Below are 27,291 nucleotides of genomic sequence, written 5' to 3'. Positions count from 1 at the left end.
CACAGTTGAAATATGGATCCAGTGCAATAATTTCTCTGTTTACTCCACAATGCCAGTTTGCCCATGGCACAGAGCAACAAAACAGTGCCAGCTCCTGGTACCCAGGGCTTTGGTCCCAAGCGCTGTTAACCTGCCAGCTCAGGAAGATCAGTATATATTCCCACTGGCCTCCAATGGCCTCTTGAAAGTAAACTTCTTCATGCTGATGAGATTATGTGCTGTCTTCTTCCTTCTAGCCTACTTCCAGGCACCTTATTTCCCCTTCCCTGAAAACAGGTTAATCCTTCAAGGTCTAGTATGTCACAGAGAAAAGTAAACGAGAACATCACAGAAATGGAAGATACTCATAAAGGGTTTTCAGTACAGAACTAGATGAAAGAATATTCCTTTGTATAATTGAAATGTATAAAATGAAATACAGCTGCATAAGTGGAGACAGTGGATGATGGATGAAGTTCAGAGGGATTCCCAGCACTGAATTGCTGATGTTCTCAAGGGCCTAAGCTCCCCACATCAGCCAGAAGTGCAGCGTAGCACACACTTTTGCTACACACCGACAACCATGCTATATCAAACAGCCTCATGACTTAGTTCAGGGCTGCAGCCACCTTCAGTTCAGCAGTTATGTCAAACTTCCCAACTACTTCTCAATACTGTAGCAAACAGTGTGTTCTGTTAGCACTGGACTTCAGAGAAAGGTGTTGCTGTAAACCATGAACAACAACAGACTCTTGAGTCTCCTGTGATGCCTAGAAACAAACACCAAAATCTGGTAGTATTCAAAAAAGGATAATGCAAGCTGGCACACAGAACGCTGTTCAAAAGATCTGAAGTGTACTCTTTCACACCTCCAGCTGAAACGCAGGACATTTAAATCACCAATGGATTCAAGACTTCTGCAGTATTACATTCTCCATCGCTGTTCAGATGCAAAGAGAAATAATTAAAATAGAACCTAGTTCTTAACATGCAGAAACACTGCCAGATGTGGTAGCAAAACAATATTTAAGAAGTATCAAGCCAATTTTTTTAAAATGAAATTCATTTTTATTAAACTGCAAGAAATGCAAAAATGGTGACAGATTAAGAAAAATATTTGCTGGGCAATCTAAAAAAAAAAAAATACTGACACTAGTCCAATTCCCTTCCAACTCCTTTATGTCACGTTACCATAAAGCTCCTCAAATCTGCATACAGACAGCTTAACATACACTATTCATACAGTGAAAGAGATTATAAAGAACATTCCATGAACAATAGAAGGCATTATTGTCTTTTGCTGTTCTTTTTAAACACTAGGACATTGAACATCTCATTGCTGAAATGATTTAAATGCATAGGCCACAAACACATACCTCTATTATAGTTCATATGATTACAAATGTCCAGTTGCATAACACAAGTCTGATTCACCAGCAGGAAAAGTGGTTGCTGGAAATTATTCCACTATAAACCAATTTTCATTTATAGAAACTGTCTCAAAGTAAACATTAAAGTATGCAGAACATTCAGTATATTTACAGGTTCAGTGCACTTTATATTCCTCAGTAAGAGGATATGGAAACAGCAATTAAAAAAAAAGAGCTTTGATTTTATGATTATACTTGGGATAACACCAGTGGCTTGATTTAAAAAAAAAAAAAAAAAAAAACAACTATCAGCACATTAACATTCTTATGATGATTCCATGAACATTCACCAAAACATTAGCAAAGAAACAGAATCCTTTATTTTCTTGTACAACCAGTGCTTATCAGGTAAAAATCAGTAACACTGAAATATAACAAAGAATTTCCTTGTTTAATATTAGACACACAAAGGAGAGAATTCCACTGTAAAACCCATTTATACCATGTCTGAACCATGTGTACAATCTCTGATGTTTTTAAATAAAAAACATGACCGGTTATAAACTTCTCATTTAACATCTAAATAAATTAAGATTGCTGGATCTCCAAGACTGTGAGACTATTTCAGGAAGAAAAGGAGACAGCCTAGACAGACATTTATCACGTATGCTGCTCCAATTTAGATCTTCCATGCCTTACTGCAGCTCCTAGCCATGCACACACAATACAGCCACATCTGTGTAAGTCAAAGGTTCGAAGAGTCAAACTGAGCCTATAAATAAAGTAAAAATAAGTGACAGATTTCCTCCATGTGAACTTTCACGGACAGAGATATCAGCGAGATGAAATTCGCAGGACTGACTGGAGAGCAACGAACATGCCCACTAGGCAACTACCGACTTGTCAACATGTCCACGACCAGCTACTCCCAGCTCAGTCATCTCAGACTCCATCCAGGTAACTTCTCTTCAGACATGCACAACTATTCAGGGCTGGCACAGACCCCTAAGGAAAGGGAACGTGACTGCAACATGTGGCAGGAAGAGCTGCAGACAGGAACTAACCTGAAAGGCCTTAGATAATCCCCCAGGAGACGCTTCCATACAACTTCACATGCCTGCCTCCTGTCGGGAAGTGTGGCGCTCACTGAAATCTTTTAACTGTCTCCAAAACATGTTTGTTGCTACATAAGTTACTTTATACAACCACCAATACATGTCTTGTTGCCAGCAGTGCTTAAAAATAGCCTTAGAAAAATTATCAAAGTAAAATTAGATTATCCTGATAACTGATCAGGTCTGGCCTGATAATGGAGATATGTTTTCTTTAAAATAATATTTAAGTAGTTGCTACAGGGAATAAGTGTTGGCATCTATAAAAGCTGCATAATAAAAATAAATACTTTCAGTCATTTACAACAAACTTAAATATACATTTCACTTAAAACAGGTAGCAATACTTTAATGGATTTCTTGTTAGTTACTGTACAGTCCTGAGCATGTTTTTGCAGGCAAGATTTAGGACATCATTCTTCCCCCACAAGTCCACATGACATGCCAGCTGGAAGAAAACTTCTAATACTTCTGAGAAGCAGCATCTTAATTTAGCTTTGGTAATTATCTGTGCAACTGTACAAATCTTTGCTTTGCTTTTCACACACCAAATAGATTAAGGCAGGCATTATTGTTATTAGGATTCCTCCATCACCTTTTGACACTGATAAAGCAAACCATCTGGAAGAGCAGAACAAGGCGATCTGAACCACAAAGCCAGCATCCCTGAGTGAGTACGACAGTGCAGCAGACAGGGCACAGACGGAAGTAACTGGCAAGCCAGTATTCCCTCATTACCTTAAAACAGAGACCATAGGAAAAAATGAAGTAACAATTAACAACAGCTATAGTATAGTTCACAAAAAACCATTATCTTTCTCTCTCAAACTCCATTTCTCCTGTTCTCTTCTGCTCTCACCCCTACTCCTAACACATCAACAAAAATCATGCCTCCTGCATGCAATCCCCACTTTTTATCTGTCATACAGATTAATTTCAATTTTTTTTGTCCTGTCCAAAATCTTCACGGGGCAAGTTTGCTTCCTTGGAAAATGTACTGTACACTTGTACCTCTTACATCAGTCTTCACACAGATCCCTGCGTAAGGCAAATAAAGTCCATAGGATAACGCTCCTGTGTTTACTGTGCTCCTAAACGTTCCCTGTCTTGAACTCTAAGATACCTGCTTCCATGCACTTACTTTCCTGAGCCAATTACAGGCTATAAGCAGCATTACAGTACGCTTTCACTCACCTATAACGTCAACTATATGGAGTTTCAGCTTCTGTTGCAGTGTATTCAGAGCTGCTGAAAGGGAGCCTTCAGAAGATGACATTTTTATATTCTGTTTCACATCATTGGAAAGGGACAACCACAGCTTTCCAAAGTCTTCTGTAGTCATTTCCATTGGCCTAAAAATAAGTTCACCACATATCTCAGCAAGCCAAAATACATTATTCAGAATATACTTGGTCTCCCAGAAAATCCTGTCTGGAAGCAACAGGACAACAGAGCACACAATAAGCAAAATACAGATTAATTTAAACAAGCCGCTCCCCTGCTTAATATTTTTAAAAAAGTTTCTGTTCCTTGGTTTAATTTTCCAAATTCTAAAAAAATACATTGTTCTATGCAAATGGAAGACTAGAGTGGATGGCGTTGAGATATTTGCCCGTTGAAACAGTCAAAACCAGTTCAATGAGAGGTGGATTTTATTACGGAAAACAAGGTGCATTTCACTATGAAACAGAAAAGTCTACTGGAAAAAGAACACTTGATTTTCTACTCCCAAAATAAATACAGTATTCAAAAAACAAGAAGAAAGCTTTCTTCTTCCCCTGCAAAAGTTGTCAGCCTTTTCATATAATGAATGGCCCTCTGTACTCAAATAACTTATTTCAGTTTGACATGTTTATATTATGCCATATTTTAATATGGCATGCCCTTCTGTTCAGTCAGTTCTATTAGCCTCCTCAAAAACGTATTCTGTAATTCAAGACTCTTCTCACCTGTAACTATCGTCAATATTCTCACGGGATTTGTATTTCTTCCTGGAAATTTGTCCCTTTTTGTGAGTGTATGAATACCCAGATACGATCTCTAACATTCATCTCAATTAGGTTAAAATCTGCTCACGATGAAGCCTTGTATTTTCATAATCAATACCCAAATCATTCTGCTCTCATCTAATACTTATTTGAGTACATGCGTTTTTAGAAACGACAGCTTATTTTATTTACCTGATGAAGTCCATCAATGATAAAGTTATTGAAAATTCAAAGTGAGATTCCATCTCTGACTGGTAATTAACGGAGCCAGAAAGAACTCCCTGTGTACAGATTTTGTGCATCCACACACATTTCTGACAATGTTCCACACTTTGAGCTTCAATTACAGGAAACTGGTAGGTGGGACTCTCCAAAATCTATATAATTTTTTGAAAGGAATACAGAATATAAGTCTTGCTGTCAAGCTGTGTAAGTGGCTAAGACACATCTATAAAATTATGTAAGTACCTTTTATTCCAAATGATTTTTCATGGACTATTTGGCAAGTGAACAGAGTTACCATTCCTCAGCTCTGATCGAGGATAAATCAATCATTAACATCTACATAAGTTCTATGAGAATTAAAACACTGGAGAAATCAACCTCCTTCTGCCAAATGGCCTCCTCCCCCCGCCCCCCGAAATGATTGCTCAGAGAGACCAAGAACTGATGACCAGGAACCTGAATTCTTTAGTTCAGTCCCACAGATAATATCCAAGAGCAAGCAACATACTCCAAGCTATATGCTAAAAGCAAGAAATCATCCCTAATAACAATACAGCTTCAAGATTACTCAGCAGTTCCTGGCCTCTCCAAACAAACTAGTCACACAGAATCCATCTGTGGTAGTGGCCTGTGTGGAAACTTCAGTGAAATACAAGGGAAAACTAGACATGCGATGCCCACTTTCTATCAATGCCGTGACAGGTTTGATTCGAGCCGGAAATGGGAAGGAAGAAGACTTCATAACCGATCAGCAATTCCTTGATTAAGTCAATTCTAAAAGAAACACTCTGCTTAATTCTCTTTATCCAGTTATCACTCTCTTAGTGTCTCCAAAGTTTCAAAATTCTGTGCTCCTTTCAGCAAAATGCATGGATAGTCATGCCAATAAGCAATTCCTAAATAGCTTTCCAACTATTCAAGAGAAGTTTCAATCAAGACTATCACATACTTTTACCAACCAGTTAAATCTCAGATATAGTCAATGTCAAAAAATAAACTGACATAGACTCCTCTCCACCATCAGCTGAAGGCATGAGAACAAGAATAAAACCAATGATGTCTTTGGAAAACAAACAAACAAAACCACAAAACAAACCAAAATGACAAAAAAAACCACACCAGAAAACACAAAACCACCAAACAAAAAAAACCCCAAAACCTGCAGCAAACTAGCAAGCTTTCACAAATATTCCGTGAAGGAAGAAATCGCACCATGTCTGCCTATCAGATAAATACCAACGAATGCACAAGCCCGCCGGTACAACCAGAGAAAAAAAGTTACACAGCGATTTCGTTGACAGCTCAAGTCGTACCATTCTGAGCATGACTGGTTAGGTTCGCATTCAGCCTTAAACACCACGAAGAAGCTGAATTCAGAACTGTGAAATCATAAGTATTTGTTACACAGAGGCAAGCAGTAGGAAACAAAATCAAGGTGAACTAAATAAGTGAGATACTAACTGTCATACCAAATGACACGAAGTTTAGTATTGAAATTTCTTACACTACCCTTTAGGATGTGTGTAATTGCCATACTACAGGTTTTAAGGAAATGCTTTGGGAAAAAAGGCATGGCTATTACATCAAACCAAACATTGCACACTTCAGCGCAAGTGAAAAGCAAGAAGTTCCAAGTGAATTTTAAATAGAATGGAAACAAAGTTTCTCACCTGGAAATGTTCTGCTTCTTCGAACAGTAAGTTCACAGCATTAAGTGCAGAAGTGGTTTTGTTTGAAACAAAAACAGTGAGCAACAGAGAGTCATCTGTCCACACCTTACATGAATACAGAGCTAAGGCATCACTCTGACACAGTTCCACAACTTCAGAGTGAGGGAGGTCTTCCAGCTCTTCTGGTAAGGATGGGGCCAACAGCGTTTTACTGGCACTTTCACAGTGAGCACTTGGAGAAGGCTGAAAAATTTCAATATTGCTATCAGCAAACAAGGATGACTGTGACAGCATATTATCTGAAAGCCTGTCATTCAGCCCAGATTTTCTGAGGGACTGAGGCATTTCAAATGCTAAATTATCTTCTACAATATCTGAAGAATGCAGGGAGGCTTTTCTTAACCCTGTGTCTATATTTCCTTCACAGTCTTCCACGTTAATAGGTATTGTATCAAGTAAGGGACCAAAATCAGAAGCAGCACTATCTTGGAAATCTGTTGCTTCCTCGCTATTTTGAGTTTCATTTATCTTTGATTTTCTTTTGAACTTCTGAGTAGCTGTGTCTGTTTTCCCCATCTGAAAAGGAAAAAGACCAAAAAAAAAAAGGAGTGGAGAAGTTCTAGCAACCAGCTGCATTACTGTTAACAGCATGAAGCTGTGAGCAAGGACAAATAATAACCAAGGAATCATTTCAGATGACAAATACAGATAGATTCCAAACATTTTAATGGATTCAGTAACAGGCTTTTGTTATATTTCTTAAAGGGTATTGAATTAGCCTATAATGCAAGAACGACTAGGTTCTGTAAAACAAACTAAAAGCTCCTCTTAAAAAGCAAGCACAGATAAACATTTTCTGGTTAAATCAGTAATAAATGCCAAAATTTGAGCTGGCTAATACAATAATGCCAGTCTTAAAAAGATTACCTAATGGTGACTTCTTTCATATTCCACATATTACCATACATAAATTAAAAAGGGTCTTGACATAGGGCATCAAACTTACTGCCTTACTGCCAAACGAACGCCAACAGCTCTGCAGAGCTGGGTAAAGGAAGAGCTGTTAGGGAAAATAGTCTAAAACTTGAAGCACAACACATAAGCAGATGGAACTTCTAGTTACTGAATCACATCTGCTCCAGAGGCTGCTCCATCAAGTAATACCCTACCTGTTTCAGGTTCTTAACAAATTATCAGATGACAAAAGTAATTTTCAACAGTTTTTCAATGACTCAGGGGGGTTTGCCTCATTTTATCACAACAGTAATTTGACATATATTTACATATATATATATATATCTGTAACTAAGGCTATATATAAATTTTAAACTGGTATGTCTCAAAAGAGCCACTTACCAGACTGACACTAGCATTTGATCCCAGCCCAATAAACAAAGTTGACGCTAACTGCTGCTTCTCTTTGTCTTCCTCAGAGAGGCTGGCAACTTGGTCAGACTGCAACGCAGGAGGATCACCCACCTGTATCGCTAACAAGCCGCCACAAGAAACAGTTTGTGGCTCATTTTCTTTCCCTACTTTGTTTTCTTTCTTTGGAAGATAGCCTTCTTTTCCCCACAGCTTGCGTACTCCCTCCAGTTTCAGAGTATTTGTCCTAAAAAGGGAAACAAAACAAAGCAGGATCAACCATATGAACATCACACTCGAAAACATGCCAACGCTCTACTTCAAACACCATTCACAACTTCGATACTTTGATATACACAGTGAGTAGCGGAATACAAATGCACACTTTTGCATTTGCATGTTCTATGTTAGTAACGTCACCCATTACTTTTAGAACACCCTGCAAATGCAAACTTGGACTAGTCTACATAGTGTAGGTCTGTACTTAAGACTGAGTCAGCATTAAGACACCTGCAGTCAGTAATACACTGTGTCTGCCAGCTCCATCCAGAATTTCAGATTACATTTGTAATATATTTGAATAATTTTTTAAGAGTAAATATAAGCAACATGGTATCTATCTTCCTCAGGAGAAAGACTCTGGGAATCTCTAAGCATACTTAAATGGTCCTATTGCTGATTCCTTAAAAAATAATTTAAGTTAATGTAAGAGACTGAAAATTAGAAGAGACCTAGAACGTATTTTTATTTCTTACGAAAAGTTTGTGTTCTCAGACACCCTGAATACTAGCAAAGTTAACTCAACAGACATAGGCTAAATGCTACAACTCCTACACCTAAAATCCTTGCTTACATTTTTTTACAAAATGGTTAAAGAATCTGAAAAATCTTCCAAGTTTTCCTCAATACCAATTTACCAGAGTATAAACAAAGTTATTAATTTGTATGAAACTATGGATATGGAATTTATTTGCAGTGTTCTAAAAGTTAAGGGGGATCTTAGCCTCACTTTTATCTAAAAAAAAGTTTCCTTAAAAGGCACATTATTATAAGCCCATAAAAAGTAAGCATAGCCTGCAAGAAAAAGAAAGAAGCCAGACAGAAGTACTTAATCATGTAATCCTGTCCCAATTTTGATGCATTAACTATCACTTAATTTGTAGTTTGTGAGAAAGTAGAAAGCCAGTCTTAACTGCATTAGCTTTTTTCCTGGTTATTTCAAAGATGCTGTCTGAATTTCTTCTTACATGATAGAACTTTCCAATTTCAATTGTATGCTTTTTAACTCCACAGAATGAAGAAGCAAAGACATGTGATACTGACAGGAACAGAAGCTTAAATGTAGTTCATATCAAACCCAAATTAACTCACTCTTTATGTCCTGTCTCAGCACTATTACCAGACATATCAGAACCAAAAGATAAACCAGTGGGGGACTGCCTGCCAGTGACACCACATGAGGACACACTTGAAGCAAATGACAATCCATAAGGTTCAAAATTCAGAGCTGCAAGACAAACAGAAACTTAAAATTACAATGTGGCATCAAAAGGTAAGAAAAAAACCCCTATTTTCTGAAAAAAGACATGCTGTACTGCTGCACTTCTCAGGCTTCCCGTTCAGGATCCTATCCTCATTAAAAATGGATGTTTCTGTTTCAAGTTTTTTAAACACACAGAGGATTTATTTAAAACATGTAATCGTTTGATATTTGGTCTTAAATACCAAAATTAAACAGAAATAGTGACTTTAAATCCTATCACTAAAACATGTGCCAGTGCAGTATTTGTAGATAGAAGTACCATATCAGATCTACATAAGTGAGCTTTTTCCATTTGTTCACAAGCCTAAATACCATTGAGTCCACAGCGTTACATCCATGTACCACATCTGCTTTGCAAACATACTTAACACCCTGGGTTATAAATCATCTTCGCCAAGACTAAGACTAAGACCCTAAGAACCCAATCAGGATTCAGAACCAGCCATATCTTGGCCATGCTTTATGAACGGAAATGCAGTTTGAATAGCTTGTAAGAATTGCTTTGGACTATAATATAAACAGCCGTTGTTACCGAGGAAGCAGAGCGCAGACTCTCCTCTACAGCCCTGGAACTGCTAAGGAGTACAGCGCCTTTCCCTCATCTCCGCCCCAGCCTTACACTTTCCTCTTCCCTGCAAAGTGAAGCAGCAGGGCAAAGTTGCTGGGCATGTGGGATGAGAGAAGTCTCCTAATAAAAAGAGGAGGCAGCACTAAGGAAGAGTCCTGTCCCACAAAGAAGCAAGAAGGAACAGATCCAAGGGGCTTTGTGATAAAAAGCATCTGCATAAAGATATTCAAACTCTACCAACCCATACATTTAGTTATCTATAAAAAAAAAAACCTTCAATAAGCTCAGTGGACTCCCCTTCTAGAATATTGTTGAATATTCTACTTCACCTATATCTCACCACCTAGAATATTTATGAACCAATGGAAGATGCTAATCAATACTTATGATTACTGAGAAAAAACAGCAATTCATAATCCAGTTCCTCCAATGGCTTCCCTGCAAAATTCTAAGAACACTGCAAACACCAGAGTGCTAAACTGATGCTCTGCAGCAGTAAAGACCACTAATTTCATTCTCAACACCTCCGTACGAAGCATTATCATGAGCTCAATCTGACGTACAGTAAATTGTATCCCTCATTTGGCTTTACATGCATAGAAAACAGTACAGAACATTCAGTTGCAACATATTTGACCTTGTTCAGTATTTCTCCACCAAAATTGTGAATTTTCAAGGAGGCTTGAAGTGGAGAGTATAGATGTAATATTCTCAATTTATAATTACCTCAGATAACTGTTAAATTCTAAGTTGAACTTAGCTAAGTCTATAAAGAAACACATTAAGATAACATTAAGAAATAATATTAACTGACTGTTTGTTGATACCTATCAGGTAATTTACCAGCTATTTAATAAAGCAGTAAACCGGGAAACACCTTTTTCCTGAGAAAGTTTCTCCTCTTGTCTCTGGTGATGAGGTTTATATGGTGCTGCACCACGACCAAGTCCCTCAGCCACAAATTCATCCAGAAAAGATAAAGAAGCATCTACCTACACAGAATTAACAAAAGTGAGAAAGCAATGAAAATATTTTATCTATATGAGCCTGATGTTGCCACAAGACTATTGTGTCTTATCAGCAAATCAGGATCCTCTGTCTCACATCTCCTGTATCTACCAGTAAAGCTGCTGTATTAACAGAAATTAAGTCTGTTGAAACAGACTTTGAGCTAGAGATTTGTAAGTTAAAATAATTCCTCCACTATTGATTCTTCTGTCTAAACGAGAAAAAAAGAAAGAAAAAAGCAGAGTGGAGTTTTCCCAAAACTATTGATCCTACCATTATATGAAAACACTGAATTAAAAAAAAAAAACCTCCAAAACCTCAGCAACATCAATACTATTTTTCATCATTTATTATGGACATTTCAGTGTCAAAATCAGTAGTTTCTAAACAGGAGGCAAAGCCTTCAAAGTGAAAAACATTACCGTTATCAGTAAAGCAGGCCTAACTTGCATTTAAAAACAAGACAACAAAAAAATAAAGCAGCACATGAAATCACAATTTTGTTTTAAAGCTACTCCAGCTTACTAACTAAATACCATGGTTCTTTATCTTTCAGTATAGAACATGACGATTCATCCTGTATGCCTGAAAAAGTATGCTTCTGAAAACTCACTTTAAGCAAACCAATGACTGGCATCAGTCAGAACTGTCAAATACTGTTCCTTTTGAAAATACTTTTCCACCAAAATATTCAACTCCCTGAACCAGAGGTTCATGAAGAACACACACACACTGCAGCAGTCTTACCACCATGTCATTGCAACTAGCATCAAATGGAAGCAAGTTTTTCATCAGCACTTTGTCTTCACACAAATGCTTCAGTTCAAAGGCATGTTGTCTCATGCAGGTATCTAGAGAGTTGCTGAATTCTTGAATCAGTTTGTCAACCGTTTTCGAACAAGAGGTATGTGATGCTATCTTAGTGACCGCAGCCATTATCCATGCTTTCGTTTCAGAAGTAACGAATGTCTTCTTCAGCAGGCTGTGTAGCTTTGTCAAAATAACCTCTGGATCAACATTCGTAACAAGGCTGGAATATTCTCCCAACACCTATTCACAAAAAACAGACATAACATGCATTTAGTCACACAAAGCAGCACTTTCAGTTTTGAAATCAGAATGTAGTGCTAAACAACAAAATTCATCTCACATTCAACAAGCTATTATTTAAAAATGTTCCAAGTTATTTCTTTACCATTCTGTGATTTAAATGTCAAAGGCTTGCAATGATCTTCCACTTTTAGCTTTGTAAAAATCAAACAGCTGTCTTGAAAAGAAAGCTAAACACAGCGAACATAGTTATCAGGCCCTAACAAAATCGGATTTGCTTACACTGCAGCCTCCTCCTGGAGTGGAAGCTGAAGCGTACCCAAGTACCAGACAATACTTGCATAGCACTTGGCCAGTCACCTGCAAGGCTAAAAATGCATTTCACAACCACATCTGGCCTAATTCTGATGAAGACAGAAAGGCTCTTAGGATGCAGTCAGATTCCTGTGGCTGCTAGGCTATTCCAACAGTCACATGCCTTAAAGGGAGCAAGCCAGCTTTTCCCCAAACTATGACAACCTAAGTAGCCCTCAGGCACCAAAAGAGGTGTCACCAAAACAAGATTTCAGCATATTACCTTGACTTCAAGTAAAACCAGAATATTCATGACTAAAAATAAAAGTTAAAAATACCTATTAAAACCCATCACTACCTTTGACAGTTTCCTCATATCTGTGTATTCAGTTTTGACCACACATCTTCCTTACCCAACTCATAACTTGAAGGAATTTCTGTGGATATAATGCATCTTCCTCTTCAAGTAATGTTAAATAAGACTGCACTGCATACATCCGTAGCTGATTATCTTCTTTTCCATCATCAAATCCTAGATAGAGAACAATACATACTTTGCCTGAAATGCAAACAACACCTCCCATCAAATATTTCAAAGTGCGTTTTAAGAAAAAAAAGCCAGATTAAGGAATGCATTTAATTCTTCAGAGTATTTGAGGAGTTACCTTCAGCCAAAAGCCTCAGAAAGTTGTTTGGGATATCAGGATGCACAACATCACCTCCAACTGAAAACACAGAATTCATTGTTTGGATGAACCACTCATTGTCAGGGGCATACGTGTCTAGATGTTAAGGAATGAAGTGCTAAGGTATAACTTTTTTTAGTTTGTTTCACAAGGAAACAAATTTTCTACAAACAAGCTACCCATCCTGCTTTCCCCAGTAAGCTGGGGGCCTGATGGTCAAATATCAGCTCAAACTAATTGAAGAGGAAATATTCCTGCATCTTTTATAAAGTGTTTCCTGTGAACTTCATGAAAACTGGCAGTCAAGTAGAGAAGTCTTAAGCTACTGCCCTGTTGAAAAGGTCTGTGCCTTAACTTAACAGCTATCCATTATGTGCAATATGCCAGCTTGTCAGTCAATGCATCAGTGATTGTCTTAAGTTGTGCACAAATAAATGTCAGAATGAAAAATAAGAATTTCAGTAGACTTCACAGAGTAGAAACAGACACGTTCAAGGATTTAGCTCTGGAAACCTGTCCTACTGTATTTTAAGTTCACACTTGTTTCATGCTAGCTTTCCAGCAGCATCTTTCGAGTTTGTTTGCCCAGGATCACTTATCAATGATAGATTATGTTGACAGATTATGTTCTTTTCAGCAGTGTTTTGCTGTAGATTTACTGAAAAACAACAAACACTCTGAAGTACTTCACAGAAAGCAACATGGGTTTTTTCATGTATTTAAAATGTGATCAGCCTTTGCTAACTTTGGAAGTTAGCTTCTGCCTTCCCTCAAACAAAACCCTGAAAATGCACATTCACTGAATGGAAATTTTCAACAGTACAGAAAAATTCATTTTATTGTCTCGTTTTTGCATATTGCAAGACAACAAGCTTTTTTTTTTTCCCCCCACACTATTCTCAGTGCCAAGCAGCATACAAATATGATGGTAAGATAGCTCTCAGTTATAAAGAATTTACAATTCAAATTATCAGACAAGAATACATACAGAAAATCAGGCAATGGCAGGTCTAACAGCAGCGTCCACCATGTTCCAAATCCCTAATCATCACTTCCATGATTTTGGCACAGATAATCTTTTCTTCATTACTATGAAAGTGTGCTATTCTTAAAGTCCATAAACCAACAACGAGTTATCTAATAGGAAGATCACTCTGACAGTTATGGAAGAGTACTCTGTGTAGCACCGAGTCATCCCTCTCCATCCAGGGGTGTAAGACTTCAGAGTTTTAATTGCAAACCCACAAGGTTTTAATGCTAAACTCCAAAGCCAAAATAAAGTATTTTGAGTGCCATTATTTTCCCTCAGTGAAATACAAGAAACACTGTAGTCATTTCTCTACGCATTTTCTTTCACGTATTTTTTCTCACATTTGAAAGAGCAAAAAACACAGCTGTTAATACTTCCTACTTCAAAAGATCATGACAGATGCTTTGAAAGCTACAAATGCTACATTTCATTTGCCTGAGCTCTGACCCCAAAATTTCAGAAAAACAAAAGGATATTTCTCAGCTAGTTCTGCTATTTTTCCAGCTAAGTTGATGATAGCATATTCCTCTTTGCTTTCTCTCAAGTAGTCAAGCATCTTCTGAACTATGACAATTACATTCTGTCCATTTGTAATTCTATAGAGAAGCTCTAAAGTCTGAAAGAGAAAGCAAAAAATATATTTAATTGGCTCTTATGATGCAAAAAAGGAAGCAGGTAAATTTCTTCAGTAAGTATTTGGCAAGTCTTAAATGAAATACACTGCTTACCTATACCGCTTGTCACGTTAATATTGTTTGTAACTGCTCTCTTGACAGTAACTGAGACAATACACCTTTTAATTTTTCTTATTTTAGAAAAATCTATCACCCACTGTAAAAATTAACTTAATTTTTGATGTTTAAAAATTTACTGACCTCCCTTTTAATAATGGGATCTGGATGGTCCAGACATTCAATTATTGTCATCTGGTGCTGAAGTGCCAGATTAGGATCCTGCTGAATAACATAAGTTAGAGCCTTTAAACCTAGAATATAAGTGATAAAAAGTGATATATGAGAATGTATACTGCCATGACCAAATTAAAAACATCTTAATTAAACCAGATATCCTTACCTAAATATTTCAGATTAATTTTGGGTGATAAAACAAATTTTCCAATGCACTTGGCAGCTTTTTCAAGTAGTTCAGATTTGGGATAAATTGTATAAATTGTTTGGACACATTCAAACAGGATGGCTGTGGGCAGGGGCAAAAAAAGGTACATAATTAATGTGTGTTAAATACTTCTATAATGCAAAAATTTTTAACAAGCAAGCAAGCTCATTGACAGTATCAAGGAATTGCAATGTTGTCCCATCCCCGCTGAACCTAACTGCAGAATACCTACTGGCCTAAGTAGAAACAGGATGAAAGACTTATCTCCTTTAGTATACACATTTTTTTTATTAGCCTTTGCCATTGTGTCTACAATTTCCTGTCCATAAAGTTCTTCCAAATTTGAAGTCTCCTATAGTCACTCAAGGGACTGAACTGGGATGGGCTTTAGAAAGCCAATGGGCAGCTATAAAGGATTTGAGACAAAATACTTTTTCAAGAATTCATATGATTTCTTAGCTACTACCAACGGCCAAAATCATCCCAAGAACATTCGTATTAAAAAAAAACCCGAACAATTAACTTAGTATAATTGTTTGAGAAAAAGCTGGAAGTAAACTGCACAACACACAAAAAGTAATTAATCCTTTGTGGCAGCAATTCAGGCGAAGACTTAGACCAAGTTACTCTCCCTGAGTTAACCAGCATTTAAAAATCATGATGTAATTTTCAGTTCTTGCAATTCAGACTCTAACTGAACCGTCCACCAGACAATCACCTACTCTTCTCTGGCATTACAAAACTAAATCAGAGGAAGACTAGCATATTAACAACTCAATTACCTAGAAGAAGCAAAAAACATGCAATAACCAAGGACTTTGTATAAGAAAGTGCAACTACCCAGAATTACATTTTCCTTTTGTCTGAGATCACCACCTAAAGTTTTATAAAAAGTTTATCATATGTGAACAAAACCTGCATACTTAAATTCTATGTCCTTGTATAAAACCTAACAAACTGCCCACTCTGGTCCCTTAAATGCTTACAATTTAATGCTTAACTCTTAGCAAGTGCAAATTGTTTGCATTATAAGGCAACACACCTCCCAGTATCTTGTACAATCTTGCCTAAAAGAACGGAAGCAATAAACTGAATACACTAAACATCTGACAGGCACTTCCTCATTTATTATTTACTATAAGAGAGTGCTTCCCCAAATCTCCCCTTTTAGTGGAAGTGAAGCTTACACAACGCTTTACAAAGCATGTATCAAGTGGGCATTAGACATCTAGAGCTTTGGGTTCCTTTTTTGTTTTCCCTCAGGGTTGTTTTAAAAGAAGTCTCAATTTTCATTCCATTCCACTAGCACAGGTACTTTGGCAACATCTATGGGGCTGTAACCATAAAATAATGGAGGGCTTAGGCTTTTTTTAATAGCGACACAGCTCCTAATGGAGGGTTCCAGAACATCAAATCTAGGTGTTTGGGGAGATATTAAGATCTGAGGAGGAGAAAGCAAAGAAAAATTCAACTACATTGCTCAAATTTTATTAAAAAAAAAAACCAACAAAAGCACTGCAATTATTCCTTTTGCTTTGTTCTAGCAACAAATACAGCTTTCTTACTGAGAAGATAATGAAATTAACATAGCCTTCTACTACATTCTAGAAATTTTAAACTGAGATGTGTGCCAAAAACATTTTCACAGGCACCACTGTCACTGAACTCTGCAAGTGTAATTTTTATTAACTGTGGCTAGAGGACAAGTCCTACAGAGCTGTGAAGGACTGATGCCATAACACTTGCACACTTTTTATTGTCTTTCTCAGGGCAGTAAAAAGAAGATCTAAGCATTTTTAATAAACAGAGCTGTATCAACTAGAATTTTTCTTTCCTTCATTTCAACTTAAGCAATATCCAATATGAGCTTACATGAAGATTACTTTCTGTAACTAAGGGCAAGGACAGTGCAAACATAGGAGAGAGGCTTTTGAGTCAAGATGAATTCCCAGTATATAAACACATTTTACTTCAGTAATAAAAAACTGTGCTGTACAGCAGTGAATCACTTTATAATTTACTAGTTGGAAAGTGAAGAATACAGTTATTAACAATATAGTTAGTTTTTCAAAAGTACTGCATTAGTATTTTAGCATGATTAACTACTCACATTTCCAATCTTTACAAACAGTGTTAATTACAAAAAAACCCTCACCCACCATATGTAATATTATGATTTATCTCTGCTCTTCTTAAAGATTCATCTAGAACATCATACATCAATTCACTTGTCCTGTTTAACAAGAAAAAATAATAATTTAAATTATTTGCAGCACTAACAAGCATGTAGTCTTATTCTACCAAACAGCTCAATAGTACCGAAATCTGTAACCCAAATTATTCATATTCACAGATCCATTTTAACATGGAAGAGCTCTATAGCATGTTTCTAAATGGCACCTAACAAGATGTTTCTTTTGAAAGCTGTAAATGTTTACCATATCACAAGAATAAAAACACTTCCCTTGCTACTTGTGTAAAAAATAAAACACCAATAGGAAAAGGATTACAGACAACCAGGTCCTCAGAAAATGACACCACTTTTTAAAATATCTTCACTCTGGATTTTCACACAGTTGTTTGGTAACCTGATAATAGAAGTCTCAGTAAAAATATATTTCAAGCATATTCCACAACAGTCAATTGTTTAGCCAATTCAGAAGCTAAGAAACTAATTTTGCACTTCAGTAAGTATCTGCTCACCGTATTGGTTAATAGTGAAAGTGTAAGAAGTTCAACACTGAAATCCTCTTATAAAAAAACAAAACAGAAAGCTGTCTATGACTGTATTCTTTGTACCTTCAAAATATTAATTACAGAGAAAGATCTGGTTACCTTTGATCATCTTTTCCTAACAGCCCCAATATTCTTAAAAGCTGAATTTGTAACCATGGTGCTGGCACACTGTGATAGTTGAAGTCAACAGGGAGCTTTCCTCCCACTACCTGCTTTAGGATGGTTACAAAACTCCCAGTCAAGTCCTTGTATCCAGATGAGTTTTCCTATATAATGAAAAAGAAACACAATTCAAATATTTTGATACAGCACCTCAAAAGTGAAAATAATCCACAACTTCAGTAAGATCAAAATACCTGTGCTGATGGTTTCATTTCTTTACATCAAACTTCTACTCTCATTCCCCAACACCTGTAAGCTCTTCACTTTAAACCTATGCTATTTTCTCATGATTTTCAAAGGGATTTAATGTAGCTTGAAGGCAACAGCAAAAAAAAAAAAATTACAATCAAGTTTCAGCAAACTCTTTAACACAGTGTAGAAGTTAGATCCTCTTAAGGATGCCAGTGATGTTGAGCATTCAGATAACGGAAGAAGCTGATCTGTCAAACTAAACGGAGAGCTAACACAAACAAACATCTTGCAAACATCCACAATCACACAAATTAACTTTTCTAATGATTACAAATAAGTTTTTTTCTGCAAAACATCTGCACAGTACACTGTATATTTAAAATAAAAGATAAATATATAAAAATAGTTCCTAAGTTCAGTTGTGCTTCTAATTCTTTGCCTACCTTAATCATTTGAAGATAAATATGCAAAGAAGCAGCCATGACTCCAGCATCCCTGTCACATAAGGCTTTCCGAAACTTATCATGAATATGCTGAACTTGGTTAGGAGCGATGACATAGAATTTGTATAAAGCTTGAACAGCTTTTCTTCGGATAATTTCCCTGAAGAGAAACAAGAATTACACAAAACAAAATGAAGCTGCTTGTATATTTTAAGTACTTGACTTAACAAAACAACTTGCATGTGTTATTCCTACAGCAACGTAAAATTACGTGACAAGCCATCAGGACATGATTTGAGAGAGATGAGAATCCATGTTTTAAATATCTGATAACAAATTACTTTGCAAATATCACCTACATGAGGAATTAACAAAGCAAACACAGAAGCATAGTAAAGCTTAATGTCAGATTAACAATTCAAAAGAACAGACCAAATAAACAATGAAATTGGCCACTGCTAATCTGCAGTGGTCACATGTGCAGCTCCAAAAAATACCTGTCTAGAAGTTACTGAGTCAGTTCATTCTACAGTTTCCTTTTTAATCAACACAACACTTAGAATAGTATCCTCTGTGTAGGGGATGTTATAAATTAAGAATCTAACAATTCAAGGGTCTATCTGCAAACAAACTTTTATCAACGAAGTTTATATAAAGAGCTTTATTTAAAAAAAGTATCAGTGAAGAACTTCAAGGATCCTAATTCTGTTTCTCCGCTTACTCTACAAAACACTTCTTCATCCACATATTTGTCAAAAGGACTCCAGCAGGTAAATTCAACTACATTTACCTATCAAAACTGGTTAGGAAAAAAAATTAATACCTATCCAGTACTCAGTCAAGACTGCAAATAAACGAGACAAGAATTCAAGAGAAAAACTAGGAGAGTAACAATTTCTGAAGGTAGTGATTAGAAAGACCGACTCAGAGAAAATACACCAGTTTACTAGAATTACCTACAAAATTTAGTCATTCAACTGTACAAGGCCACTTGAAATTCTGTAAATGCATACGTACTTAGAATGCTGGAGCTTGTCTTCTATTAGGGGAAGAACAGCTGGAATCATCTCCCGGGGAAAGATCTGGCTGACAACAGTTAATGCCATGCACACCTCTACTAGATTAGTGCTCTGTAAGTCCTGTTACAATCATTGAAATAAGACAGTAATTTTTTATTTAGACTTTCAAATTCTGCAGAGACACACCCCAAATCTTTCACAAGCAGGCTGTATCTAACCCACCTACAGAGCCCACCTACAGCAAGCATCCCACTGCCAGCCATCCTGTTGTCTGCTCAAATTTGGGAAGTGTCAGCTCTCACCGAGCTAATTGAGTTCTTCTCTTATACAGGAAGAAGGAACAAGCAGCTCCTCACACTTCTGTTATAGAGCTACAATCATATTTTAAACATATGTGTGATTAAACCAGAGAGCTACAACCAATGTTTGTTTACTGAAATAGTTTGATGATTGCAAAACTATGCCGAGCCTCCAACCAGATCAGTGGAATGAGTCAGTTCTCACAGAATTCAACAGTATTCTCTCCAGTGCCTTTGATCTAGCCCAAAGTATTAAAAAACAACACAAAAAAACCCCCCACACACAAAAGAGCAAGCTCAATAATACTGCCAATCACATATTTGTGCACCAAAATAAGACACTACTTACTACCTAAGAAGTGAATACAAATTACACGTAACATCCTACAAAAGAAAGAACAAAAATTCAGTCTGCCCCAAATACAACTGAAAAATAGTAGATCTAGCTCACTGTAACCTTGAACCAAAAAAGGATGGATGAAATACAAGAGCAGCATTATTTTTCAAAACAAATTAAACATGTTAAAGATTTCCAGGTGACTTTTATTATTTTCTCTGGCCATTTGTCCCAGATAGGTTTTAATCCTCATCTTCATTTAGTTCTTTGTGGACTCTCATTTTTCAGTTCTTTCTGTATTCCTACTAGTTTCAAGTCAGATTTTTAAAGATTATAAAACAGTTTTCAATCACAACAATGTAAGGAGTATCACTTTCAGTCCATAATTTATGTGATACTGTAATACAAAAGTAATCATTACACTCTTATAACAAGTCACAATTGCTCCATGTAAGAGGCAGTAATACAGAAGATGAGACCTACGAAATATTATTAGGTAATAGATTTTCAGTGTCACTCCAAAGCATATTTCCATTTTCTATCAAAACTATCAAAAGGACTCAAAGAAGCCAACAGATACTTGCTGTCAGCTAAAAGCAGAAGTTTACATAGAAATATGCATGTATGGCTCCTCCTGGAGTTGAGAATGTACACAATTGGTACATTTTATAAAAGAAATTATGGTGCATCTCCTTTGAAAAAAAACTTTAAAATATGGCTTCAACAGCAGGAATGCCAAGATTAAATTAAAAAGCCAGGGAAAGCCATTTCAAATTTTCATCATTAACCCAAGAAACAGCAGCTTTAAGAAAGCAAGATAGAAGTTCTAAGTACATAGCTTAGATGTTCTGTGATACAAAATGGGAAGAATTGGTCCAAGTTTAGTTTATAGAATCTTAGAATTGTTTCGGAAAAGACATTTAAGATTATTGAGTCCAACCGCTAACGTAGCACTGCCAAGCCCACCACTAACCCATGTCCCTAAGCCCCACATATACACATTTTTTAAACACCTTCAGGGATGATAACTCCACCACCTCCCTGGGCAGCCTGTTCCAGTGCTTGACAACCCTTCCAGTGAATTTTTCCTAATCTCCAATCTAAACCTCCCCTGGTGCACCTTGAGGCCATTTCCTCTTGTCCTGTCACTTGTTACCCCCACCTGCCTACAATCCCCTTTCAAGCAGCTGTAGAGCGCGATAAGGTCGTGTGTGTCCCCCAAGCCTCCTTTTCTCCAGACTAAACACCCTCAGTTCCCTCAGCTGCTCCTCATAAGACTTGTGCTCCAGCTCCTTCCCCAGCCTCACTGTCCTTCTTTGGACACGCTCCAGCGCCTCAATGTCCCTCTTGCAGTGAGGGGCCCAACACTGAACACAGGATTCAGGATGCAGCCTCACCAGTGCCAAGCACAAGAGGACAATCACTTCCCTCGTCCTGCTGGCCACACTACATCTGATACAAGCCAGGATGCTGTTGGCCTTCTTGGCCACCTGGGCACACTGCTAGCTGTTGACCTTTTCCCCCAGGCAGCCTTCCAGCGGCTCTTCCTCATGCTTGTAGCATTGCATGGGGCTGTTGTGACCCATGGGCAAGACCCGGCACCGAGCCTTGTTGAACCTCACACAATTGGCCTTGGCCTATCTGTCCAGCCTGTCCAGGTCCCTCTGCAGAGCTTGCTGCCCTCCAGCAGATCAACACTCCTCCCCAACTTGGTGCCTGCAAACTCACTGAGAGTGCACTCCATCCCTGCATCCAGATCATCAATACAGATATAAAACAGAACTGGCCCCAACACTGAGCCCTGGGGAGCACCACTTGTGACTGGCCACCTGCGGGATGGAACTCCATTCACCACTATTTGGGCTTGGCCGTCCAACCAGCTTTTCACCCAGCAAAGAGTATGCCCATGCAAGCCATGAGCAGCCAGTTTCTCCAGTTGAATGCTGTGGGAAACTGTGTCAAAGGCTTTACGAAGTCTAGGTAGACACTATCCACAGCCTTTCCCTCATCCACCAAGCAGGTCACCTTCTCACAGAAGGAGATCAGGTTCGTCAAGCAAGACCTGTCTTTCATAACCCCATGTTGGCTGGGCCTGATCACCTGGTTCTCCTGTACATGCCATGTGATGGCACTCATGATGACCTGCTCCATCACCTTCCCTGGCACCGAGGTCAGACTGACAGGCCTGCAGTTCCCCAGACCTTCTTTCTGGCCCTCGCAGACAGGCATTTTGCTAACTTCCAGTCAGCTGGGACCTTCCCAATTAGCCAGGACTGCTGATAATGATGGAAAGTGGCTCGGTGAACATTTCCACCAGCTCCCTCAGTACCCTTGAGTGGATCCCATCTGGCCCCATGGACTCTGTGTCTAAGCGGTACAGCAGGCCTCTGACCATTTCCCCTTGGATTATGGGGGCTTCATTCTGCTCCCCATCCATCTTTCAACTCTGGGGCCTGGGTACCTGGAAAACAACTGGTCTTACTATTAAAGACTGAGGCAAAGAAGGCATTAAGTACCTCAGCCTTTTCCTCAGCCTTTGCCACGATGTTTCCCCCTGCATCCAATAAAAGATGGAGATTCTCCTTACCCCTCCTTTTGTTGCTAATATATTTGTACAAACATTTTTTTATTGGTTTTACAACACTATCCAGATTAAGTTCTAGCTGGGCTTTGGCCCTTCGGATTTTATCCCTGCATAACCTCACAACATCCTTGTAGTCCTCCTGAGCTGCCTGCCCCTTCTTCCAAAGGTTATAAACTCTCCTCCCCCGCCCCCCTCCCATGTTCCAGCCAAAGCTCTCTGTTCATCCAGGCTGGTCTGCTTCCCCACCAGCTCGACTTTTGGCACATGGGGACAGCATGCTCCTGCACCTTTAAGATTTTACTTCTCTTTTTTACCTCCAGACCTCCAAAACCACTGTACCTTCACAACTGTGTTCACAAGTAGAAGTAGCAGTTCGTGATTTTCATGTAGAAATAAAGAAACTGCCAAGTAACCTATAAAAGAAAGCAGCCTCCATTACTACTTTCAAGCAATAAGCAACTTCAAGATAGAAAACTTCAGACCGTCTGTAATACAAGAAGAGTTAACTCAAACAATTACCAAAACCCACTGTTGGATGACAGTTGTTCATGTTTTAAATATCAAGACATTATTTTATTATCAGGCAAAACAGTTATATTTAAGTTGCAGTAAAGCTCAACAAGTAAGAGCTAAGAATTCGTAAGCTGTGAGAAATAAGAGACATCACAATACTGTTACAGCTAAAGAGCTGCCAAAAGCACCATGAAAAATCACTTCCTGGAAAACTACAATCTTTTCTGCAAAAAGAAAAGTATATTACTTTGACTATGTAACACAAATGCACTTCCTTATATATGCTTCTCTTTTCCAAAAAATAAAGTTTCATTTCAAATAGATTCTATATTCAGCTTGGAAGAGTAAAAATCACCATCCTATGCCCAAAACCCCCTCATTATATCTTAACAAGAGGGGAACAATTCCAGAACCCCAGAAAAGAAACCTGCCAGAAACCTTTTTCTTCAAGACTCCTCTTCCTTTTAAAACAAGGAACTTAAATTAGGGCGGTGGGGAGGGTGTGCCACAACTCACAACAATCTTTGTATTACAGAGATGGATCTTCAAAAAGATTGGTTCATTCAGGGCTTAGGGATCAAAATGAACAACTTAAATACAAGTAACTGTTTATTGTCTGGGCTATTAGATTGACTTAGCTGCTTGCGAAACTATAGACTTGATCAGCTTAGCACACCTGCAAAAATGCAGTTTGCTCTCATTCATTGAGGCTCACGCTGGGTAAAAGGGTAACCCATCTCGACTGGATCAACTGACAACAAATTCCTTAATACAAACTTTGGCATACTACACCAAGAACAGACAAGGTCATCTTCATGTATCACATATACCTGCAGAACAACAACAAAAAGAAAACCACACACACATACTCTTGATAACATCCTTTTACCAGATCAAAGCAGGTGCTTGTGTCCAGAGAACTCTAAGCCACCTACATTTTAAAATAAAAATAATAAATATATGCTGCCTCACCAAAGCCTTCTCAAAAAGAACCCTAGTATAGAAAGGTCTCAAACCAGTTAATAAAACACATTGGGTCTTGACACTTACAGAGGTCATAAAGTTGTCTTCAAAACAGCTTACCACCCGCCCTCTCAGGTTTGGCGAAGATAGAGGTTTTTTTAATCCCTACCAGAGCATCTGCAAACTGGTTTTCATTACTCAGGCACAAAGTAACTTTAAATCATCACTTGTAACACATTCTCTCAGAAACTCCAATACTTGAGTGGATGATCCAGATGAAATTTAAACACAGGATATCAAACAAGCTATCCCACAAGACATTGCCTTCCTTCTGTGTATGCAGACATAGTATTGCTTGGAGTTAAACCATTTCCTCTGAAAACAAGAAGAAATGTCTTCACTAGGCAGTTGAATCAGCAACTGCAAAAAAATTCTCCAGACAAGACACGCTGACACCTATTTCAAACCAAATCTACTGGAATCAAGTTAATAGCCACACTGGCAGGCAGGGAAATCACAATGGCATGAAATTTCAAAGAAATCTGAACTAGCCTTTCAAATTTCCTCAAGAACTTCTGCATCTATGCTTTTAAGAGCTCCCTGTTTGCCTCATTTCCTATAACTGTTTCTAAAATAAAAAAAAAAAAAATCCCACAAGCAACAGAAAAATACTTCTGACAAATGCCTGACATTAACTTCTTTGTCTAATCTTGTACTACTGTACTTGCAAAAGAAACCAGATCCTGACTGAAACTAATTTTCAGCTTGATGTGTTTTTTAACAAGTTTTCTCATGAATTACTTGTTTCTTGGTGCCACAATTCAAAAAAATGAAAGAACAGCTGACAGTTTAAAATTCATTAATTTACCCTGCCTTCTGTTCTAGAAGCAGATACAGAGCAGCTCACAAACTAGAGAAAGCAGAGGAACATTTCAAGTAAGTTGTATTTTTACATGAATTATAAATCTTAAGAAACTTTTTCAGAAGTCTGAGAATATTATAAAGGCTATAGCACCATGCAACATACCAACTCTTTTCTCCAAAAGATTTCCTTGCTGCGCAAGCTTGATTGCATGGATATATCCAAAGGAAGACTCATACCCCAGCATTTCACAATAGATGAGTCTAACCATACATTCTTTCATCAGTCTCTGAAATACCAAAAAAAAATTATTAATTTTAAGTCAGCCATACTTTATGCTCTTTTCACTGCTCTAATGAAGCAGAGGACTTTATCTGATCTAAACATAAGTGTATTCACACAAGTCTTCTAAAATCAGGGTACTTGTAATCTTTCCTTTGCTATGAACCTCTTCTGTAAATCAGTTTTCCGACTGTAAGAACAGAACCCGCCGTATTCTACCCTTAAAGATGTTACCTTGTTTTGATTCCGATGCATGTGATCAAGTGTAGATCAATTATGACTAACATAAAAAACATGAATTACCTTAAGTATTAGATGATCCCACTGCTAATGCAAATTATTTTTCACCAATCACTACGCTGACCCAGGACATGTTTTCACTATGTATGAGGTAAAATTTTATTCTTCCCTTCAAAAATTCTCACTCAAGGGACCAAGATATGCATTAAGTACATCGAACCAGACTATGTCAACCCCTGCAACTCAGACACTAGCAACAGCTTCTTATACAGGACAAATTCATTATAAGAACAGCATTAGCCTGCAAAGATTATTTGATGGAAGAGCTAGCTTTTTTGCCTGTGTTATTTCAGAAACTACCGAATGACAGACTCTGGGTACCACATGGCCACAGTTTATTCCCATCAGACAGAACCACAGTATCCTTACTATTTCATCTGTGCTGCAAAACCACAGGATCCTCAAAACCTTTTAATACCAATTAAGTATCTGTAACACAGATAACCTGTATGCTCCACCTGGCAAAAAGCAGGAGAACACCGCTCTTCCTCCCCTTCAGCCTGCTGTTCCCACAGCCTGCAACCACTAGCAAAACTTACCAGCGTTGTGGTGGGGGCTGACACCGTTGCCTTCAAACTGGTTAGCTCCTGCTGGATTAATTTTTCTTCTTCCTAGAAAAAATTAAAACTTCTTATTTCAACCTCACTTAAATTCTGGCGGCGAAAGATGAAGCAAAAGTCAAAGAAGACACCTCAATTTACCAGCGTTCCAGAGACTTCTCAACGCCCGCGGGTACATGCCGCACGGTGCTGACAGAGGCTGCCAGCCCCACGCAGGCAGGGCTGCGCCTGCCCCCGTCCGCGTCCCCGCGCAGCACCGCGCAGCACCGCCGCCCGCCGACACGCAGCACCGTCAGGTGCCTCCCCGGGCTCCTCAGGGGAGACGCCGGCGCCCCGCCGCCGCGCACGGGGCCACAGCGCCCAGCCCGCCCCCCGCGCCTCAACGGGCCGCGCCGCCACCTCAGGGAGGCGGGAAGGGAGAGGAGGAAGGGCCTGCCCCCGTCCCAGCCCCCGCCCCAGCCCCCGCCCGTACATGCTTGGAGGTGAGCGCCGTGATGCTCCGGATGAGGCTCCCGAGGCGGGAGGTGGACGAAACCCTGCCATGGCCGCCGGCTCCCGCCGGCCCGGCGCCCGGGTCGTGCTGCCCCAGCAGCCCGGGCAGCACGCTCAGCGTCCGCTCCACCACGTCGCTCATGGCGGCCTCCGCCGCGGCCCGCCGCCGCCCGGAAGGGTTGGGCCCTGCCTGGCCACGGCCCCGCCGGCCCCGCCCCGCACTTCCGGGACCGCCCCCGTAGTGTAACGCGACCGCCCGACGGCAGGGGGCGCTGCGGGGCGGGGCGGGCCGGGCGGGCAGGCGGGAAGCTCGGCGGGGGCCGTGGCTGTGCCACCGGAGCTCTCTCGGTCCCCGGCTCCGCCTGCCCGCCGCAGCGCTCCTCCCAGGCGGGCAGAGGGCCCCGCCGGCGAGCCGAGCCGGGAGGTGGAGCTGAAGCACGGCGTGCCGAGCGGGGCGGCCCGGCGGGGGCGGCACTACCTGCCCCCGGGGCTCTGGGCCGGGCGCGGGCCGCATCGGGGCGGGAGCGGGCGGCCCCTGAGGCT

The 27,291-nt window shown here is 39.2% G+C and overlaps 1 protein-coding gene across 7 annotated transcripts; it reads right to left on the bottom strand.

Moving 5' to 3' along the window:
- Positions 1 to 1,642: 1,642 nt before the first annotated feature.
- Positions 1,643 to 26,985, bottom strand: AP4E1 (adaptor related protein complex 4 subunit epsilon 1). Of its 7 annotated transcripts, none has more exons than XM_080396097.1 (21): positions 26,729 to 26,983; positions 26,236 to 26,307; positions 25,280 to 25,403; positions 23,116 to 23,189; positions 19,555 to 19,676; positions 18,538 to 18,697; positions 17,840 to 18,006; positions 17,164 to 17,237; positions 14,963 to 15,085; positions 14,764 to 14,873; positions 14,365 to 14,504; positions 12,838 to 12,950; positions 12,586 to 12,704; positions 11,576 to 11,878; positions 10,698 to 10,812; positions 9,081 to 9,216; positions 7,701 to 7,956; positions 6,345 to 6,920; positions 4,642 to 4,826; positions 3,656 to 3,813; positions 1,643 to 3,199 (listed from the first exon to the last, which is right to left on the bottom strand). In XM_080396097.1, the coding sequence occupies exons 1-21, from the start codon at positions 26,888 to 26,890 to the stop codon at positions 3,039 to 3,041; spliced, it is 3,450 nt and encodes a 1,149-aa protein (XP_080252223.1). In that variant the 5' UTR covers positions 26,891 to 26,983; the 3' UTR covers positions 1,643 to 3,038. The 7 variants fall into 7 exon arrangements, with proteins under 7 accessions (XP_080252223.1, XP_080252226.1, XP_080252225.1 ...); XM_080396100.1 differs by having other exon boundaries at positions 26,236 to 26,303; positions 26,729 to 26,868; XM_080396099.1 differs by lacking the exon at positions 26,729 to 26,983 and adding an exon at positions 26,398 to 26,679.
- Positions 26,986 to 27,291: the final 306 nt, after the last annotated feature.

This window comes from Falco punctatus (assembly GCF_963210335.1).
Source record: "Falco punctatus genome assembly, chromosome: 7".
In the NCBI taxonomy this organism is placed as follows: Eukaryota; Metazoa; Chordata; class Aves; order Falconiformes; family Falconidae; genus Falco; species Falco punctatus.
This window is presented reverse-complemented; position numbering and strand designations above follow the sequence as displayed.